This window comes from Penicillium samsonianum (assembly GCF_028829775.1).
Source record: "Penicillium samsonianum strain IBT 33392 chromosome Unknown utg000007l_segment0_segment0, whole genome shotgun sequence".
Lineage (NCBI taxonomy): Eukaryota > Fungi > Ascomycota > Eurotiomycetes > Eurotiales > Aspergillaceae > Penicillium > Penicillium samsonianum.
This window is the reverse complement of record NW_026643265.1, coordinates 229,363-248,882: the sequence shown is the minus strand read 5'-3', so window position 1 is coordinate 248,882 and position 19,520 is coordinate 229,363. Positions and strand designations below refer to the sequence as shown.

Genomic DNA, 19,520 nt, shown 5'->3' with positions numbered 1-19,520 from the left:
TGCACAAAAGCGAAGAATAGTTTAAAATCCCATGTGACTTTGACTCGATTTCTTTATCAAAAAGAATCGGCTTTTGCGTGCACTATAATAGCCCTGGAGATATATGTAACCCTGGGCTCTTTGTGCCGTATTTGGGTACTCAACCAGTCGTCCAAAAGGATATCAAGCAAATGCATGTCTTCATATAACCTTATAAGGTCAATTTCATACATGGTTAATAACCTATCTGACTCAAATTCTTGAACAGAACAGTCCGCTGATTATGCCTCTGTCCTCGACGGTATACGGTTGAGGATAATCTGAATATCCAGCTGGCTCGAGATGGTATTGAAGAGGTCTTAACATACCACAACGACGCCATTTTTGAATCTCTTTTGATTGTCTTTTATTATTCTACCGTGTTGTAGCAAGAGTGACAAACATCAAATAGGCTTTAATATATCATTGACAAGCGTAAAACTAGTATACCACAATTCATACTGAGTACATAAGAACAAAAGAAAACCAAACCCCAACTTCTCCCAGGACAACAAAAAGTCAACGCAACTGCTCCCTCACAGCCCTCCCCAACCCCTCACAAGCCTCACCAAACAAAACCCCAATAAGAACATTCTCCCCCTCAGAAGCCGTCCAACGCCCCGCATCCACAAGCCTCTGTTTCCAAACACTCTGCTCAGGCGCAGAAAGATCCTTCCAAGCTTTCAGCTTCTCCTCCTCAGACTGCTCAAACTGGCCCGCAGACGCAGACGCAGCAGTCTCAATAATCACGCTCTGCTCGGCATTGTGTCCTGCACCACATCGCACAATGACAGAGAGGGAATGCGGCTCGAGAGTTTCCAGATCAGCAGGTGCGGCGCCGGCGCGGTGTACGCGGTCCAGGATTTCGCGGAGGGATTCGATCTGCGAGTCTGTGGGGACAATGGTCGCCACTGGGATATCGGTCTCACTGCCGCTTCCGCGGGGCGCGAGAAGTGTATCGAAATACGTCAGCTTATCCCGTGGGGGTAGGACGTATTCCCGTGCGATGGCTCCGCGGATGCTATCTGGGAGCCATTCTGTTGCGCCGAGGACAGGCGGGGTTCCGCCCCGGATCTCGGCGAAGGCGAGCATTGCTACGCAGATTGCGGATATGGAGAATAGTAGGATGATGATGCTGTAGACTAGTTCCCAGATCTCGGCGGGGCCCGGGGTCACGAGGACGTAGCGTGGGGTGCGGGAGGAGGTTGGGAAGGGGGATAGTGGGAATGTGTGTACGACGACTGTGTTGCCCATGCTGACGGAGGCGAGCTTGATGTTCTGCGGGCCGACGTCTGGGGTTACGGGGTGTGCGGGCGCGATGAAGGTGGAGAAGGTGAGTTTTGTCATTGAGAAGGGGTGCACGTCGCGGAGGGTTGTGTAGGGGCGGAAGTTGCTGTAGCCACGGTTTGGTCCGTATTCTAGGGTGAATATAGGGATGGAGTTGTCGCTGCAGCTGGCTGCGATGACGGTTTGTTGCTGGCCTTGCGGGTTTGTTCCGAGTTGGCAAATATCGAGTCCTAGACCGATCTTCACGGTTCGAGGGAGCTTGCGACGTCGTAGAATTTTGGACTTGCTCGATTTGGCGCTAGGGAGTTGAAGAAGGACGAGCTCGCTACCACCGCGGTTTGGAGCATTTTGGAGGAGAAGCAAGGTTCTGGGCGAGAGGAATCGCAGCGCGCGGAACTTGGGGCGTGCTGTGCGGGCTCCGCTGGCGGGCAGAGGAATGGTATAAACGGAGCGGACATCGGGGGAGCTGTTAGAGCGGCTAGAGGACGAGATCTCGCCAACCATGACGTCTGGGCCGTTTGTATATGCCACAAGGAACCGGCCGTGTGCATCCTCGGTCTTCTCCAAGTCGTTTTCGAGGCTGACAAAGTCCAGATCCTCCGCCTCTTCATTGCCGCTTAATTGGATGCGGCCAATGACATCCTTCTCGCTGGGGGTCTCTGTGGCGCGGAAGAACACAATCTCACCGGATAGTGCCAGACCCGTCGCAACGGCTCCGATCCGTGTGTGTTTTTCAGTGCCATCCTTCCCTTTCGGCCACGGCGAGAGTCTCGTTACTCGTTGGTATGTATCTGAAGAGCCTGGCCCGTTCTTCGTTCGGAAGAGTGATGCTTGCGACAAAGCAATAGTCTTTCCGGGAATAACTTCTTCCTCGGACTTGGTGTCCTTTTTCGCCTTCTCGTCCTTCTCGCTGGCTTCGGCGCTCTGTGTATTCGAAGCAGCAACATCGGTGGACTTCCGCGGCACCTCAAACCGGAATGCGCGAAGATGCTGATTGTTATTCTTTTTTTGTTGCTCTACCGAGCTATTTATACCGGCCAGAGCAACAAGCGAGCCCGCCTCGTCGCCAGCCAGCGGGGCCGCAGCCAGCGAAGTTACCGAGTCTTCATCGCGCGATAGGTTCAATTCAACGGCCTCAGTGATCTCGTTGCGACGCGATGTGTCAAGCAGAGACTGTACAGAAAACAACGATTAGCATTTGCACTGCAAGAGGGGGGATTTTCTCGAAATGGTGGGACTTGCGATCTTGTTTCCAACTCCGCTACGCCCCTCGCCGCCTCCGCCGCCAACTAGGAGTCGACCATTATTGCGCGGGTCAAAGTCCGCAGCGAATAGCGGACACGAGAGTGTCAATTTGGCGGAGTGTACTGTGGGCGCCATTGTTGTTGACAAAGTAGAGTGTAAAGAGGACAGATCGATGACGAAGATGCCCCGGATTCTTGGCGCGGTGGTCTGGATCGGGGCACGCCGTGCCTGGTTAGCGTGATGAACGAAAACTATATCGTTGGGACTGTTCTACTTTATTTGATATGGGAAGAAGATAAAACAAAAAAAAGTAAATAGTATTTTATAATGCCATCTAAGCATTCTAAGCATTCTAAGCCTCGATTTCCTGGGAAGTAAACTCGGGCAGGCGCTTGCGGATATCCTCCCATGTCTCGTCGCCCTCAACAAGCGACTTGACAGCTTGCAGAATCTCGTCCTCGCTGGCACGGACCTGCTTGGTGGTATCGCGGTCGCGCAGGGTGAAGGTGCTGTCTTGAACGGACTGGAAATCCACGGTGATACCGAAGGGTGTGCCCAACTCGTCGTTGCGAGAGTAACGCTTGCCGATACTGGCGGAAGAGTCATCGACACGGTTGGAGATGCCGGCCTTGCGCAGCTTCGAGGTCAGACGCTGGGTAAGAGGCTTGAAGGAGGCGTGGGTGGAGAGGGGAACCAGCAGGACCTTTGTGGGTGCAACTGCGGGAGGGAAAGAAAGAACCTATAGTGTATCGTCAGTACCATCGTTCATGGCAGAAAAACATAGAAGGGAAGGCTTACACCACGGGTCTCGTCACCGGCGCGGGACCAGTATGAGTGCTCAATAACACTGTACAGAATACGTCCAATACCGAAGGAGGGTTCGATCACGTTGGGGGTGTACTCGCGGACATTGTCAACACGAGTACGCTTCTCAATCTTGATCAGGTCCTTCTCGATCTCAACCTTGCCAGATCCAACACCCGCAACATCGACCTCAATCTTGCCATCCTTCTCGAGGTCAAGAGACAGCTTCTCTCGCAGCTCCTGGGACAGAGCCTCAACAGCTGCCTCGACGGTCTTGGCGTCCTTCTTGAATCGCGGACCAAACTTCTTCTTCTCGAGGTCAATCTGGTACTCCTCGATACGCAGAGGCTCAGCACGAGCCTGGCGCACCACGAGAGGGGCACCGGTCTTCTCCTTATGAACAGTCAGATCGTAAGCGGAGCGGTCAGCACAACCGACACACTCGATCCAGCCGTAGCTGGTCAGCAACTCGGCATCCCAGCAGTCAGTAGCATAGTGAGCCATCTCATTGGCCATGTGCTGACGGAAGCGCAGCTTGGTGGGGTCAACACCCAGCTTCAACAGGAAGGACTGAATGCGGGCCAGGAAATATCCCAGAGTCTCGTTGTCGACCAGTCCAGTCTCAACGGCCTTGCCGATGGTCATCTTGGTCAGCTGTGTGCTTCCGGAAAGCTGCACGTTACGGTTGAGCAAGAACAGCTCAGTATCCTTGACCTCATCGAATCGAGCGTGCTTCTTGCCACCCTCTGGGTCGACGTAGTGCTCAATCTCGGCCATGAGGAACTCACGAACACGCAGGAGACCCGCACGGGGGGAAATCTCGTTACGGAACGACTTGCCAATGGAGGCAGAGGCGAACGGCATCGACTGCTGGTTGAACTCCAGGAGCTTAGCGAAGTTCAGGAACTGACCCTGTGCAGTCTCGGGACGCAGGTAACCAGGCATGTTGGCGCTGGGGCCAATGGAGGTCTGGAACATGAGGTTGAAAGAGACCGGAGGCAGCACCTCGCCGCCGGTGACGGGGTTGCGGATGTCATGCTTCTTGATGAGCTGCTCGAGCTCGGGGCCACCGTAGTTGTCAATTTGTGCGAGGGTTTCCTCGTACTCCTTGACCAGGGCATCATCCAGCTTCTTAGCCTCGGTGCCCTTGGCCTTTCTCTTCTTCTTGGCCTCCTTCTCCTCGTCCACCACAATTTTCTCACCACGCGCCTGCTTGTCTCCCTTGAGGCGGGCCTCAAGCACCTCCTCAACCAAGTGGTCGGCACGGAAGATCTCGCCAGTCTTGGGGTCCTTGCACATCCAGTCGGCGAACTTGTCCACGTGCCCACTAGTCTTGAGAATCTCGTGGGGGGTCAACATGGTAGTGTCGACCTCAAGCATGTCCTCCTCGAGCACGAAGTGCTTGCGCCATAAGTCGGTCATGTTGGCGATCAGGGCGGTTCCCGGTGGGCCAAAGTCATAGAGACCAGACACACCACCGTAAATTTCGAAGGAGGGGGTGTAGAACATGCGGCGGCGGAGCATGGAGTCCAGCACCGTGCGGTCGATGGACTGGCCGGTCTTGGTGTTGACGGAGGCCATCTTGACGTTTCGTTTCAAGGTCTTCGGGGGAGGGGTGTAAGTCCTGAACTGAGTCCGAAAGAAAGACGGAGGGGAAAGAAAAGAGCGGGGGGGAAATCGCAGGCGCGGCAATTGACTCATCCACTACGCACCTGGGCAACCCCTCAGGCACCACGCGAGAGGACAAAAGACAAAGGGTATAGAACGAGAGAGAACGACCAATTGGGTCGGTCTTTTTTCTTTTTCCTTTTATTTATTTTCCTTCTTTTAAGGAGATCTCCAAGTCACAAGGTCGAATCGTAGATTGTCGCTCCGGGGAAACGATTGTCCGAAATAATTTATTTCTCGGCGATCTTTACATTTTCCATTGACCTTCAACAGCAGCACTCTACCCTCTCAGCTTTCAAAAATGGTTGTCCCTGGCCGATCTGGACCGCCTCCGGGCGTCATGGGCGATATTAAAACCGGCAACAAGCTGCGCCGGAAGATGAACCATGTCAAGCGCAAGAGAGCCAAAGATGCTGCGCGCCGAGAAGAGCGCTACGCTTTCAAGAAAGAAGAAGCCAAGAACCCCCAGTTGAAGGAAGAACGACTTCGCCGCAACATTCCTTTGACCCTCGAGCGGAAACGTGTCTGGAACGAAGCCGACAACGACACCGAAGAAACTGGTCTAGGACTGAGCGTTGACGTTGAGCGCATCAAGCGCGCCAAGAAAGAAGAAGAAGACGAGCTCAATCGACCATTAGAAGAGGGCGAGGATGACAGCGAGGCTCCGGAATCAGACAATGAGTCAGTGGACAGTATGCTGGAATCAGACAACGGTGAAAATGAAGATGAAGATGAGGATGAGGAAAAGGACGCAGACAAAAATGCCAGCCGCGGCCGGAAGAAGACCTCTCTCCGAACCGCGACAGAGCGTGCCACAAGTCCTACCCAGTCCACACGCAGCACAAACCTCAGCCTTGCTCCTGAAGCATTGGCCGCCAAATTCCCTACACTCTTCACCGAGGGACCCCCACCCACCCCGAAAATCCTTATCACCACCGGCCTCAACTCTACCCTCCACGACCAAGCCGAGACCCTGACCGAGGTGTTCCCGAACAGCGTGTACATCCGGCGTAATGCCCACCGGTACTCGCACAAATTCTCAATCCGCGAGATTTCCAAATTCGCCGCAAACCGTAATTTCACGACGGTCGTCGTGTTGAATGAGGACCAGAAGCGTCCCTCTGGGTTGACTATGGTGCACTTGCCAGTCGGCCCGACTTTCCACTTCACCATCAGCAACTGGATCGAAGGAAAGCGCCTTCCGGGACACGGCCGAGCCACCGAGCACTGGCCCGAGCTGATCCTCAATAACTTCCGTACTCCTCTCGGTCTTCTGACTGCCCATTTGTTCCGAACACTCTTCCCGCCTCAGCCGGAGTTCGAGGGCCGTCAGGTTGTCACTCTGCACAACCAGCGTGATTACATCTTCGTCCGTCGTCACCGCTACGTCTTCCGTGAGAAGCGTGAGACCGAGAAGGCTGTCGTTGGTGCTGACGGCAAGGAAATGGTGGGTGCTGAAGGTATCCGTACTGGTCTACAGGAACTAGGACCTCGCTTCACTTTGAAGCTGCGTCGTGTTGATAAGGGCATCCAGCGTGCCAGTGGCCAGGAGTGGGAATGGAAGGGTGGAATGGAGAAGACGAGAACTTTGTTCCAACTGTAAATGTCTCTTTATGTTGTTATTCTCGGTTTTGCATGGGGTTCGAGGGGAGTTATATCCAAAAGCTTGTCTGGTTTCATTGCAATGGACAAAATTCACGTATTCTATAAACCTCCATGGACATTTATACTCTACAAGCCATAGAGGCCGCGCCGGTTCCTGGATTGGTTACTTACACAAAGACATTCATTAGCTATTCATCTTTCAGACCAAATTCCTTCCCGAAATGTACAACGAGGATGATCGATGGTATATTGTCACATGACATGGGGGGTGCTAGCATCTTTTTTTGATTTATTCGAGTCGATCCGCTGTATCTATCTTAATGACCAACGAAATGCATTCGATACATTCTACCATTGACCTACCAACGGTTACCGAGATTGAGGCGTCAACCGATGTCCTTAGTATACGAACAAATGCCATTAAAGTGGTTCGAGTGAAGGAACGCTTCGCGGTCAAGATCGGATATGCAATTCCACCTTTAGAAGCAAAGAACATGAGTATTGTTGCTGCCAACAGCAGGATTTCTGTGCGAAAGGTTTACGCCAACTTTGTCGATCCAGAAACCCAGAAAAGATACATCGTTATGGATTTCATCCCTGGGCCAGATAACAACCCAATTATTTCTGGGCCAACCAAGGATCAAGAACAGATGAACCGAGGAATATTCGAAAAGCTGGGCCAAACACAGTCACCGCACTACATTCGCTTATTGCAAGAAATGATCAATCGCACTCTCAAGAACTGCACGTTTTCCAAGGTTGTATAAACATGGAGATAAACAATTCCTTATCTCCGCTATTAGCCAAGTCACGAGACGATCTCCCGTACCTGAACCAATGACAATAGAGAGAAAAAAAGAATACTGCCCAGGTGTACATCATACACCAAACCGAGGTCCTCTCCTCCCTGCAAATATGGACATACTCCCCCGCCGCCTCCTCTTCATAGCCTCAATAGGGAATCCAGCCCCCTACCACAACACCCGACACAGCGCCGGCCACCTCCTCCTCGACGCCTTAAAACCAATCCTCGAACTCACCCTCCCAAACACAGGCATCTACCACGAAACATGGGCGAGTCCAACCCTGATGAACATAACAGGCCCGAAGCTCGTACGCCGGCTAGAACAATGGGCGAGCGAGCGAGCTGGCCGCCTTGAAAGAATCGCCAGTGTTGCCGCAGCTCGTGCTTCTGCCTCGTCTTCACCAAACCCAAACCTACCCACACAAACTACATACCCAACAACCCTCGTCATCCTCCACGACGAACTATCCATCGCCCAAGGCAAGGTCCGCGTCATACACGGTGGCCCTGAGTCGTTCAGTTTGCGCGGTCATCGCGGTCTCATGAGTATCTGTGAAACGCTGCGCAAGAAGGGGTTGTATCCCCGCTCGTCTGGCGCGAATAAAAGAGTTACCGGGCCGTTGGCGGATCTCTCGATCTTGCGCGTCGGTCTTGGTATTGGTCGTCCGTCGTCACATGATACGGCTGCTGTTTCCGACTATGTGCTGGGGACTGTTACTGATAAGGAGCTCAAGGCTTATCAGGGGGCGGCGATGTCTGTGGCGCAGACTATTCGGGATGAGCTTTTTAGACCTGCGGGGAAGGTTTGAAGGTTTGATGGTTGATCTTTTGTGATGTGCATTGTGCGGATTTTGTTGGAGTACAATACAAATTATACCCCCGTTCCCCCATCATGATTGGTGGTTATATGCGCAGGCGAAGGCATGGAATTGAAGAAAGTGAAGAGCAATGAAAATCAGCTCGATGTATTAAAATATACACAGAAAACGCCTGGTGCAAGGCAAATGAACAGAGAAAATAGCTGCCGATGTCTATCGACAAAGGCAGAAAAGGGAAAAAAAAAGCGCGAGTCTGTTGCACAGATCTCAGTGCAGCAAAGAAACATCCGGTATTATGCTAATAGAGTAGTCGATTAAAAGAACAGCTCAAACGGTTCCAGCTATGCTCAAATCGCGAATCTCCTGCAGGACCTCCTCAACCCGGTTATCCAGATCACCCTTGGCATACTGGTCGCGAGTCTCGGCATCGAGATACTGCTGCACCTGTGCCATGCGGGAGTACGCCTCGGCACAGAAGCGAAGCTGGATTTTGACGAGAGCTTCGAAGCTGGGGTCGAGGTAGGGCACACGTAAGTCGATAAGCTGGGGGAGTTCGTTGAAGAGCTGCTCATTCAGCTGCTCGTAGGCCTGCTTGGCCATCTCGGCTTCGCGCTCGGTCCGCGGCAGCTTGGTGACGTCCTTGTCGGGCTTCTCGGCTAGCTTCTTGACCTTGGCGCGCATGGCGTCGTAGTCTAGTAGCTTGTGGTTGCGTTTCTTGATGCATTCGTTCACGTCGGGGAAGTAGGCGCAGAATCGGGAGATGGGGTCGAGGACGGTGGTACTTAGGCTTCTGTTAGCGCTACTCATGTGTACTCGTCAGTAAAAACAAGGATCTCATACCGGTATGGCCCGTCCAGAGCCTTGATGGTCTCGGCATCAAGATCCTCAACGGCCTGCTTGTAGCTCCGGCTCACACCATCTTTTGTTCCCGCATCGCCGTAGAAGGCATCAATAGTCTCCGCAATGCGCATTTGGGACGCCGTCATGGCTGGGAAGAGTCAGCCAACTGAAGAACCAGATCTAACAATCCGCAAAGCAAAAGGTCACGCACCTCGTAGTGAATCCAGATACCCCTTCGCTTCCTTTTGCAACCGATTCGCCGCGGTCTCCATAGTCCGGTAACGACTATAATGGGCAACGTCAGTTCCGGTCCCGGTATAACCATCTTAAGGCAGCAGCAAGAACAACCATACCGTTCCTCGATCTCATAATCACGATCATTCGTTCTCTCGACATGTCCTATACAATTACCGAGTCAGCACGTTATTCGCATCCACATGGCGCGGCAGGTAAATCGTGGCGCGTAGCGGGTATCTCAATCCGGGATCGTGTCCGATCGTCCTCTCTCGATTCATTGTGGGGTAGAAATCGACACTCACCCGTCTTCATCATCACCTGTGTCGTCGCACGGTTGACATTCTTCTTGAATCCTATCCATCCACGCGGTTAGATTCGCTCAAACTGGCACCGGTTCATGAGTCCGAGGATTTTGGTGGGATGAGGCGTACCTGCCCAAGACATGGTGGCGGTGTGGTTCGGAGGACCCGGAGATGAGGATCGGCTTTGAGTTGGTGTAAATTATAGGCTGTAAGTGGGTATGGAATAGAAGCGAGTTGTGAGTGATTGCAGTTGACTGGAGCGGAGAAGAACCTCTGGAGTTAAGCTGTAGGGTAAGTCGTGAAGGTCCCGAACCCAATGCCAAGTGTAGCCGATTTGATCTGCCTTACGGGTTTGCGTGGCTGTGTGTGGCTGAGTGCTTGTGCTTATGTCATATTCTCCCGGATGCGGATACGTCATGTTTGGTAGGGCTGTCTACGGAGTACCCACATCAGCGTTGCATTATTCAGGTTCTGCGAGGGTCTGAGTTTTTTTTTTTTGGGTTTTTCTGCAAAAGATACAGGGACTGGTAATACTAGGTAAATCAGGCCAAGGTACAGAATTTACTGTATATCGGTATCGTTGTTGTGACATTCCTACTCAAACCAGGTGCATATAGCCGCTTAACGCTGGTAGGCGAGCAATCAAGAGAGATAATGAAAACTATGTGTTTGAAATATTAACATATTAACATAATTACCCCTTACCCCTTGTACAACATACAGTATCATAGTGTAGGGCTGGGTCTTGCATCCGCTACAGTACGCCTGCATGGCATGTGCATATTCAGGTATTCTTCTTATCCACTTCGCCCAGGCTGTAATGTTGATGCCTAAGTAACTGAGTTATGTGCAGTCCTTGGCAGACAGTTGTATGATAATGCCAAGCGTGAATAAATGCAACTTGAGTCTGCTCGAGTTTTACTCGGGATCCCTTTTTTGGGCTGGTTGCTTGGATTGGGTGTCTGGGTGAAAGAAGTCGCAGAGTTCGAATCCACCTCTTTAGCTGCATATGTCTGTATTACCGAGTTTCATACAGACCTAAGGTATGTGCAGTAATTAGAGGTTATAAAACGCATTGGGTGAATAATATGTATAACTAGACTGCGCTAGTCTGGAATATGACACACCCGATTTTGCATCAGACCGCTGGGGCTTCTTGTTTTTCTCGCTAGCGTATGGAGAAATGCATGGATGATTATCGTTGACCGGGAAATACCTCCAGGTTGAATGATATCACTGGTCTTGATGTGTTGGGAAGATATCGGAGCTAATCTACTGCACCGTGCTGATCGTCTCGGTAACACTTGTGGACCTTGCATTCGGTCAATAGGCGCCGATCTTCGGGTTGATGTCATAGTTTTTGGGGGCTGTAGATTGTGAACTTGGAGGTTGAGTAGAAGGTGCCTTTTAGTTGTAAGAGGGGAAATAGGACCTTGGAACGAACCTGGTATGCTCGGATAATGAATGTGCACCCTGCTACGTGGAACCAAGTCACATGTAACAGAAATTCAAAATGCCTAAGCCATATATACAAATCGCTTCGGTAATATGTACTAGAATTCGACGTCGAAACGAGAAAGCCAAAGCAAAAAAGATTCAGACAACCTCCAGTGTAGGACATCCCACTTAGGCACCGATTCCTGTTCCTCCAGGGCTGTTCCGATCCTGTTGCTGTTGCGGGCAGCAGAGCCTCTGCCTACTATCATATTGATGAGAAACCCCAGAATCCAGGACCCGCAACCCAAGTGAGAATATGCCCACATTCGCCCGAAGCCGGGCTTGTCATAGTGGTACAAGGGAAGAAAAGTTCAAATGGGGAATTTCCCGCCAACGCCGTAGAAACTTCAAGGTGTCTGCCGAAACCCCGCGCGAAAAAGACCGGACGAGGTGAAACTCCGAAAGACTGTAAAGGAAAACCAGATCAAAAGAAAACGGTCATGATTCTTCGTTGCATTGACGTTGAAGACATGATAATCCAAACAAAAAGACAAGCTAAAAGATGGATGTAATAGAGCACAGGCTGAAGAGGCAGGGATACACTGTGAATGCGCCGGAGCCAACAAACAGGATAAAACGAAAATAAAAGGCGAAAAAAAAAACCTTCGTAAAGGGCCTCCTTCTAGTTTAGGAGCATTCAAAGGATAAAAACCAGTAAGCCCCTCTCCTTGAATGGGTCTATGATAGATAACCACCCTGTGATGCAAATGGAAAAAGGATAGTTTCGGTCACATCAAACCTTGAGGAGCGGGCCTGTGACCTCGACACCTGACAATTTTCGTGGTTGAAACGATTAGAACCCTTCCTCGCCGGCCTTGCACAGCTTGATCTGGCGTACCCATTCGGACTTGAGGACCTGTGAGGCATTGATGCGGCGAGAAGGATTGGGATCAAGGATGGAGTAGATCACGTTGCGACAACGAGCCTGAGAAGTCATAAGTCTTTGCCCTGCAGACGCAGGAGGGGGATTAGCTGTTCTTACCCGATGTAACGTCTCGATGGGAGCGTATCCATCCTCATGCTTGCGACCGTCTAGGTACCGCTGGTAAAATTCGTCTTCATCCTTGCGCGCCACGCGCCAAAGATGCCGCCCGGTGCGCATAGCCATGTAGATCACTCCAGTCGCCCATAGATCAACCGCTCGGGGATCAAATTCCCTCTCGACGTATTCCTCCGGGGCGATATAGGGAGCGGAACCGCAGAGTCCGGCGGTCATATGGGCTTCCTTCTCCCAGGCCATACGGAAGCATTCGCCGTTACCAAAATCGGTGATCTTGAGTGCACCGTGAGTGGTCAAGAGCAAATTTTCGGGCTTAAGGTCGCGGTGTGCGACACCCATTTCGTGCATATACTCAACGCCCCGCATCAACTGCTTGAAAAAGCAGTCGGCTTCGGCAACTTCTAACTTGCCGGCAGCAAGGACCAGGGTGTACAGATCGCCACCAGCGCAGTATTCCATAACTTCACAGTAGTCTCCCTTGGCATCTTGCAAGAGGTCCAAAGTGTGAATGACGTTCGGGTGACGAAGTGACGATGAGATGCAAAATTCAGAAGTCAGTCGTTTCTGGTACTTCTTGGTCGTTTCTTGAGGCCGGCGGCGGAACTCCTTGACAGCATACAGCTGTTCACATTTGGAATCTTGAGGGTCGACCTTGTGCGAGATACGCACGATACCGAAAGCACCGCGACCCACAATCTCTTGGCACTTTCCGTACTTGTCAACCAGAGAAGCAGTGGCATTCGGGCCACCCTTCTTATCAGCAGCCAGCTTATCACGCTCCGTCTTGAACTGATCAATCCAAGTCGACATCAGCGATAGCTGCTGCTCATCCACCTGGTCGTCCTTTTTCCGGCCACCCATCATGTCCCGCAGTAGATCGGTGAGCTTCTCTTGTCGTCTAGCACTTCTGAGGTTATGTGAGTGATTGCCGAGAGCTTCCGGCAGAACCTCAAATCGCTTGTGGACTGAAGCTCCATCTTTTGTCTTTTTATCATCCATCTTCTTCCTGTCCGATTTCTCCCCGGGTTCGTTCTTGAGTGACGGGTTTCGTGACGGTGTTCGAGAATTTTCTCCTCTTGAGGGAGGTCGAGAAGGAGGTCTGGAGGCGGGTCGAGATGATGGCTTCGAGGTCCTGCCGCTGGTAGGCTGGATACTTTCCAAGCTGCTGTCGGATAGGTCACGAGGAACTTCGGCATTCTCTCTGTTTGGTGTGTGTTTCCCCGTGCTGGAGAACATGCGCGTGAGGCGAGAGGCCATGGTAGCTCTAGTCGGTTTGCCGGCGGGAGATAATGCCTGAGCAGGGAGGGCGTCCCCGTTTGCGTGGGCAGCCAGATTCATGCCCGCAACGGCGCGTGTTACCGAAGCATCTCCATCCGGGGGATCATACGAGTGTTGTGAAGCTGCGGCTGAAGAGACTGCGGAAGGCACAGGTGAAGGGGAAGGTGGAGTCATGTGCGGTGGATCGACAGGTGAAGATTGGAAGATTGAGGGGTGGGACGCAAAATTCTCCGTCCCCAGATTGGAATACGAGCTTCTACAGCTCGCACGAAGCTGCGGCGAATCGAAACGGCCTTAATGTAAGGATAAAGAGAAGTGAGAGGATGCGAGGCGAGGTAAAAAAAAAAAAAAAAAGTAGGAGGCCTAGTACTGATGGCCTGAGGCAAGAAGGGCAAAAGGTGACGACACAAAGAGATATGGAAATATTGGAAGTACCGCACACCAAAATGATGCCCTCTGGCAACGAGGAGCCCCTGAGGTATATAGACAAGCGATAAAAGAAGAGGAAATGAAAATTAAAAAGAAAGAGAAGCAAGTGGGAAATAAGTGGGATAAATTTGGCGATGCTAAAGAACTTGAAATATCACGGGAGGAAATCCCTTTTGGTGTACGGTAATATATTACATAGTTAAACCCATTAAAAATTTATAAAATTCATAGGAAAAGAAAAAAAAGAAAAAGAAAAAATGGAAATAACTCCATATTGAGAGAAGGGGGAAAATGTGGGCACTGCAACGGTACAGGTTACCCTCGAAGATTATTAATGCTTGCAAATGCTCCAGGGCTTTCCAGGGCTACGGGTGTTTCTACATTTTGGTCTTGACCTATAGGGCTACATACTGCATACGGCGACTCCGGCGCTGTGAGACCTAGTCTAGATATATCTAGGGCTTTAACATGTTTGTACTCTGTAGAGTCTAGATATATTTTAGTTGCACGCACATTCTTTAATAATAAGTGGCGCATGTACATTTTCATATGGAGTACAAAGTAGACCAGATGGAAAGGATTCCCGAGGTCCGTTCCGAGGCTTTCGATGCTATTATTTTTTTTGGTGAGAGATTTAATGGTAATGAAACATTGAAGTAATCCAGAGTAATTAGTATAATAAGTAATGAAAGTACAGGTTTTTTTCAGAAATCCTGGAACTGGGTCTCTCCCGAGTTGAAGATTGAGCCCTGGGGCAATACATGTATTATTTTCATATTTACTAGTATTAATAATGACGTTCATTAGAAGTGACGTCTTTGCATAGTTATATGTATACATATAACATGTGTATCACTTGCTATTCTAAATGTATCCCTATTAGAATATTAGAATATTAGAATATTAGAAATACAGAGGGGAAAGTAGCTTTGATAAGTTCCGCCACCACATCAAAGGAGTGAGGCTGTGCAGTCTGCACAACGAAGCCCAGTCGTGATTCGATCAGCCCCGCAGCCGACGCGCTGGGTGCACTGTGTGGCGGTAGTCATCCCGAGGCCCTGTTGGACTTCCGATGTATGAAGTTGAGGGGTACCTCCCAGAGCTACCTGGGTATCCATTAGGATCCATTCATCCGATATGATTGGGGGGATGCTATTAATCTATTAGCCGGACCATACAATGTGAACATCTTAGACGTGCTTTATTACTCTATCTGGTAGGTCGGGGATCATCATTTTTTTACATTGAGCATAGCTATAGTAAGAAGATCAGACCATTCCTCTTACTGTACCATCGGATGTACTTACAATATATATCGACACAGTGTGTCATCCGGGCTATGAACCCCTGCTAAATCAAATCCAGGTAAATCCCAGTTCTCAAAAGGGACACTGTCCTCGTTGATTGTAAATCCTAAATCCCCTTTCAACCAATTGTCGGATGCCTCCGTTTATACCCGTGCTCACTCGCTACCAGCGTTCAGCTGGTCAACTCGATCACCCCGAACGCAAGAAAACCCCATTCCTGGACACTAATTCCTGTCAGTGATTGCTAGACGATCGCTGCTACGTAATAATAGTCGGTCAATCATGCACATCTCTCCATCGGGGTCCGTGGAAACCGCGGAAACCGCGTGGGGTCTCTGTACGATGGAGTCCCCCGCAGCGATGTACAACGTACAATAATGCTCTAGTACGTTATAGGGTATACAACAGAGGCTAAGAGTTGCTTTCCGCTATCTGGTAGCGTCATTCCGACAGATGACGGCATTTGGGATAGACCGGGTGGTGCAGGTTGACTAACACTGAGTTGTTCAATTGAAAAGGATTGGATAGAATATATCGCTCTTTCTTGGCCCTATCACTATCACGTCTGCACGAGAATATGTCCAGCCTTATTACTTTGGTGGAATACGGAATGTTCACCGTCTCTTCGGATCCCTGGTGTTTCCGTGTGGGGGAAATTGTTGACACCTAGTGTCTAGGATTTCCATACTAGCATGAGCTTCGCGCTGAACCCGGGCTTTGTTTCCGAGCTAGTACAGGGTAGTAACTAGCGGTATACTCAATAATGTTATTCAATGTTCGTTTTACCCCGGATTACTGTCGATTTCCGAATAAGCCCGTTAGTATTGACCTCGGCACGGGACACTGTAAGAATAATAGATAAGACATTTGCTGTAGAAAAACAATAAAGCTGAAAATAACAGCTCAATCTCACCTGTAACGCAAAAAACAGCATTTCCACTTTGTCACACAAGCTTCCGTATCCAGCACTAACGACTACGAGGGATTTTCACTCGCCAATCACAGCCCTAAGAGGAACCCATCTTAATTTCCCACAGCACAAAGCCACTATGCACCATGTATGTAGATGTACAACGTGCAATATACAAATATACCAAGCCTTCTATATCAATGTTATATGCACCTACGCCGAGGCATGTACTTCTACAACACAGCTACTCAACACTACCCCTCTTCCCCCAAATTCCAATTTCATGACTATGATTACTCCGTACAACATACGGCCTTTGTACCTAGGTACATATAATTCCAGCTTGACAGTCAATTACTTCTGGTGGCATAGTTTTTCCCTTGCTTTGATATCTTTTTTTGGGGTTTTTTTAAGTAGGTTGTTCCATATCGAGAACAAAGGACAAGACGAACAGGATGGATCTAACAAATCATAAGATTCAACTTCATTGCGGGCTGAACATGTATCTATCTTCATATGAATCATTCTTTCAGATTAGAACTCGCTCTCAAGTACGGTACTTTGCCCCGTAGCCATGTTGGTGTCTCAAGTATCACTTTCCACATTTCCATGTCCCTGAAGTCCAATCGCTTTTGATAGCCAGCAACATAACGGAATTTATTAGGGTCAGCTATTTTCGCTTCAGCGACGGCCTCCGCTCCCTTTCTCTACACTAATGCAGAAGCCATATAATCTGATATCCAATCCCCTCGGTTACCATTACACACATTTATGATAGCAGCCTAGGCATCTACAGCACAAAAAGTCCAACTCCTTCACCAAAGTATTCGGGCACTGATTCGGTTCGAATCACTACTCTGCATGCGTATACAAAGTTTTGGATGCCGTTGATCCCAACAGAAGAGGATCGACTAAGTGGCATACGTGGTGGGTGATATATAGCAGAGCGAAGATCTTGGAGATCACATCTCTCCAATAAAGCCCATATTCTTAGGGTATGGGATCAAGTCAGTTCATGGGAACTCTTAGTTCACATGTTTACTTAATGTAAAAACAACCACAAAGCCACTCAACACCGGCTGCAACCCAAATTCCGGTTCAAGCCGGTGCATGCTTGACCGCCAGTTTGCGGTTGCAGGAAGAGACACAGCCGTGAAATTGTAGGATTGGTTGGCTTTGCACTGCGACACCCATTTGGCGTTGCTGAATGGTCCAAGCTTGAGATAAGCTGTGGCATTATATTGTTTTATTCTCTCTGTGTGCATGTAGGTGCCTATGGGTATGCACTAGTAACTACATATGTACATACTTCGTAACTATATTTCCTATGTACGTATGCACTACGGAGCAAAAGAGCTTGGGTGAATAGGAGGGGCGGAGCTTGTCTTTCGTTAGAATCTGTTATCCCGCTGTGGATGTACGTTGTGCTAAACCTGTATGTGTGGACGTCTGTGCTTTCGCCAAGCCATGCAGGATGCAGGATGGGGGACGATCTGACCTGAAGCTGAGAGCTGTCTGTGGATATCTTGCTTTTCAGCGTTGCAATATGCATTGAGCTGTGCTTTTTCTTTACGCGGTAGGTAGAAAAAGCAATTGCAAGATCCAATTATTGTCATATGATCTATCTTCTCACTTGATTCTCCAGTCTACACCTATCGGCTTGTCGGGTCAGTGCCTCCATGCAGAGGCAGACCCACGAGCCATGCTGGACCGGTTGGGAAAGCTGGTTCTTGGCGGCGCTGCTTGGCTATAGCTGCTCGGATTAAGAGTGTGGTTAGCGCTCTAGACCCGGATATAGTTTGGGTTTTTTTTATATGGCGTTGTTGGTGGCTGCGGCATTTGTTTGGACCTATACAACCTATACCCCAGGTTTATAATAAGCAGGCATTTCAAAGCCGGAAACTGGTTATTGCGCCTATGGTGGGACAATTCGCATGGATATTGCGTTATATCAGCGGTAATCGATTCTTCCGACTCTCCCCGAACACCAGTAACAAAAAGCTCTGTTCAGTGTTCCTGGCTGATAGCACCTAATAAGACGAAGCCGATCTATTTACGGGCCGGCCCCCGGGACACTCCGCACCGTAATTTCCCCGGCCTACAGCGTACTAGCGGCGCTGGGAATGCCACGTGGGAAGGAAGCAGGTTTCATTGACTGGCAGCCACACATGAAAAGGCGGTATGAGAACCTTGCCGTGCTTGGCTTCGGTGCTGTGTCCCGGTAATCTCCTTTTCCGCCAAATGTGTTGTTGTCTGCAGGTGCCCGTAGAACAGTGTGCTTGACAACGGGCGAGTCCGCTGCGGTGTGCGCTCGATTGCAGCTATGCCGATCTCACGCCTTCGAGATACCGATTTGTATATGCTAGCCCCGATAGGTCCCAGCGGTGAGATCCTGTCGCTTTTTCCTTCCTTCACGTGGACTTGCTTGCGCGAACTGGCCTCCAGATTCCGTGAGGGGTGCCCAGTTCGACATCATGACAGAACCCGAGTCTGCTACCAGATCAGAACACAAGTCAACAACTAAGGCAGTATGCCAGAACTAAAATGCACGTACCACAAATTGCTCCAATGATTCCTCAAATAACTCGTTGTTCACGCCCACACCGCCGGGATGCTCGGTCGGAGAAAGGGGATTCTTAACCACTGAACAGACCGAACCGAGTTAGCACTATCCGAGCCTGCCAAACGGGATCCATAAACCACACGAACCGTATTCCACAAACAGATTGATATAGATCTGTTGCAGCGCGATGCGCATGCTGGGACTCTTGAGGTCCGTCAGCATGACGAACTTGGTATTCGTCGGCGTCTCGTAGTAGTGAAGCTTGTATTGGCTGGTGGTGAATGACACAAAGCTAGTTGCGGTTAGCATCGGCTTCGTCCGTACATCCAAAGGCCAGCAAGCAGGTCGTGCCTGGCTTGCTTCAGGGGCAGTCTTACTTGTCCTCTTCGCCCCCTAGCTTGCGCACCATATTCCGCAGCGAGAAGACCGTGCCGAATACCAACTTCGAATCATCGTCTGTCGATCGCACTGTCTGGCCGAGACCAGTGGGTGCTGCGCCGGATACTGTGTCAGACCGGGACTTCCCCACGGTGGAGGTCGGGCGCGGAAGCCAGCGGCGCTTGTAGATGCATTCCGCTGGATGACAGTTAGTATATGAATATAATTTCAATTATATAACAGGAGAGTGATTACCATGCCGATCAAAGATGTAGAACGAGTAGACAACCATTGTGTATAGTGTGACCTGAAACAAGTTGTTGTTGATGTTCAGGGGAGTTCCGAGATTGACAGGCGGTGAAATTAGTTCCCGTATCGATAACAAAAGCCCATATCAAAAAAGAAGCTGCCTAGAACTTTCTTCGGGGTTTCCGATTCGACTGAACTTTTCTTTAATTATACATAGGGCTTAGTATCATTTTATTCTATCTTTTGTCCAATCCTTGCAAAGGGCGGCCTCGTAAGGCTG

At 50.1% G+C, this 19,520-nt stretch overlaps 8 protein-coding genes across 8 annotated transcripts; 3 read left to right on the top strand and 5 right to left on the bottom strand.

The window, feature by feature from the left end:
* Positions 1-537: 537 nt before the first annotated feature.
* On the bottom strand, positions 538-2,685 carry N7471_010896 (uncharacterized protein; the record flags this gene model as incomplete). The annotated part of the gene is made up of 2 exons (XM_057283615.1): positions 538-2,478; positions 2,563-2,685. 2 exons carry the CDS (start codon positions 2,683-2,685, stop codon positions 538-540), a joined length of 2,064 nt encoding a protein of 687 aa, XP_057129881.1.
* A 217-nt stretch (positions 2,686-2,902) lies between these two features.
* Positions 2,903-4,935, bottom strand: N7471_010895 (glycine--tRNA ligase; the record flags this gene model as incomplete). Its single annotated transcript, XM_057283614.1, has 2 exons — positions 2,903-3,289; positions 3,349-4,935. 2 exons carry the CDS (start codon positions 4,933-4,935, stop codon positions 2,903-2,905), a joined length of 1,974 nt encoding a protein of 657 aa, XP_057129880.1.
* Positions 4,936-5,323: 388 nt separating this feature from the next.
* Positions 5,324-6,625, top strand: N7471_010894 (rRNA-binding ribosome biosynthesis protein RPF1; the record flags this gene model as incomplete). The annotated part of the gene is made up of 1 exon (XM_057283613.1): positions 5,324-6,625. The coding sequence occupies one exon, from the start codon at positions 5,324-5,326 to the stop codon at positions 6,623-6,625; it is 1,302 nt and encodes a 433-aa protein (XP_057129879.1).
* Positions 6,626-6,959: 334 nt separating this feature from the next.
* Positions 6,960-7,394, top strand: N7471_010893 (uncharacterized protein; the record flags this gene model as incomplete). The annotated part of the gene is made up of 1 exon (XM_057283612.1): positions 6,960-7,394. One exon carries the CDS (start codon positions 6,960-6,962, stop codon positions 7,392-7,394), a length of 435 nt encoding a protein of 144 aa, XP_057129878.1.
* Positions 7,395-7,542: 148 nt separating this feature from the next.
* Positions 7,543-8,241, top strand: N7471_010892 (Peptidyl-tRNA hydrolase; the record flags this gene model as incomplete). The annotated part of the gene is made up of 1 exon (XM_057283611.1): positions 7,543-8,241. The coding sequence occupies one exon, from the start codon at positions 7,543-7,545 to the stop codon at positions 8,239-8,241; it is 699 nt and encodes a 232-aa protein (XP_057129877.1).
* A 336-nt stretch (positions 8,242-8,577) lies between these two features.
* On the bottom strand, positions 8,578-9,771 carry N7471_010891 (amphiphysin-like protein RVS161; the record flags this gene model as incomplete). Its single annotated transcript, XM_057283610.1, has 6 exons — positions 8,578-9,031; positions 9,091-9,238; positions 9,302-9,375; positions 9,444-9,489; positions 9,630-9,680; positions 9,759-9,771. 6 exons carry the CDS (start codon positions 9,769-9,771, stop codon positions 8,578-8,580), a joined length of 786 nt encoding a protein of 261 aa, XP_057129876.1.
* Positions 9,772-11,119: 1,348 nt separating this feature from the next.
* Positions 11,120-13,758, bottom strand: N7471_010890 (serine/threonine protein kinase SAT4). The gene is made up of 2 exons (XM_057283609.1): positions 12,109-13,758; positions 11,120-12,051 (listed from the first exon to the last, which is right to left on the bottom strand). The coding sequence occupies exons 1-2, from the start codon at positions 13,576-13,578 to the stop codon at positions 11,920-11,922; spliced, it is 1,602 nt and encodes a 533-aa protein (XP_057129875.1). The 5' UTR covers positions 13,579-13,758; the 3' UTR covers positions 11,120-11,919.
* A 4,764-nt stretch (positions 13,759-18,522) lies between these two features.
* N7471_010889 (TRAPP subunit BET5) lies at positions 18,523-19,283 on the bottom strand (the record flags this gene model as incomplete). Its single annotated transcript, XM_057283608.1, has 5 exons — positions 18,523-18,540; positions 18,605-18,693; positions 18,760-18,905; positions 18,991-19,189; positions 19,247-19,283. The coding sequence occupies 5 exons, from the start codon at positions 19,281-19,283 to the stop codon at positions 18,523-18,525; spliced, it is 489 nt and encodes a 162-aa protein (XP_057129874.1).
* Between the last annotated feature and the right edge of the window lie 237 nt (positions 19,284-19,520).

Bases quoted from the DNA above. Each gene is read 5' to 3' on its own strand.
- N7471_010890 (XM_057283609.1), bottom strand. From the start codon at position 13,578: ATGACTCCACCTTCCCCTTCACCTGTGCCTTCCGCAGTCTCTTCAGCC. The intron at 12,052-12,108 runs GTAAGAACAGCT...ATGACTTCTCAG, and splicing joins CCATCGAGACGTTACATCGG to GCTCGTTGTCGCAACGTGAT.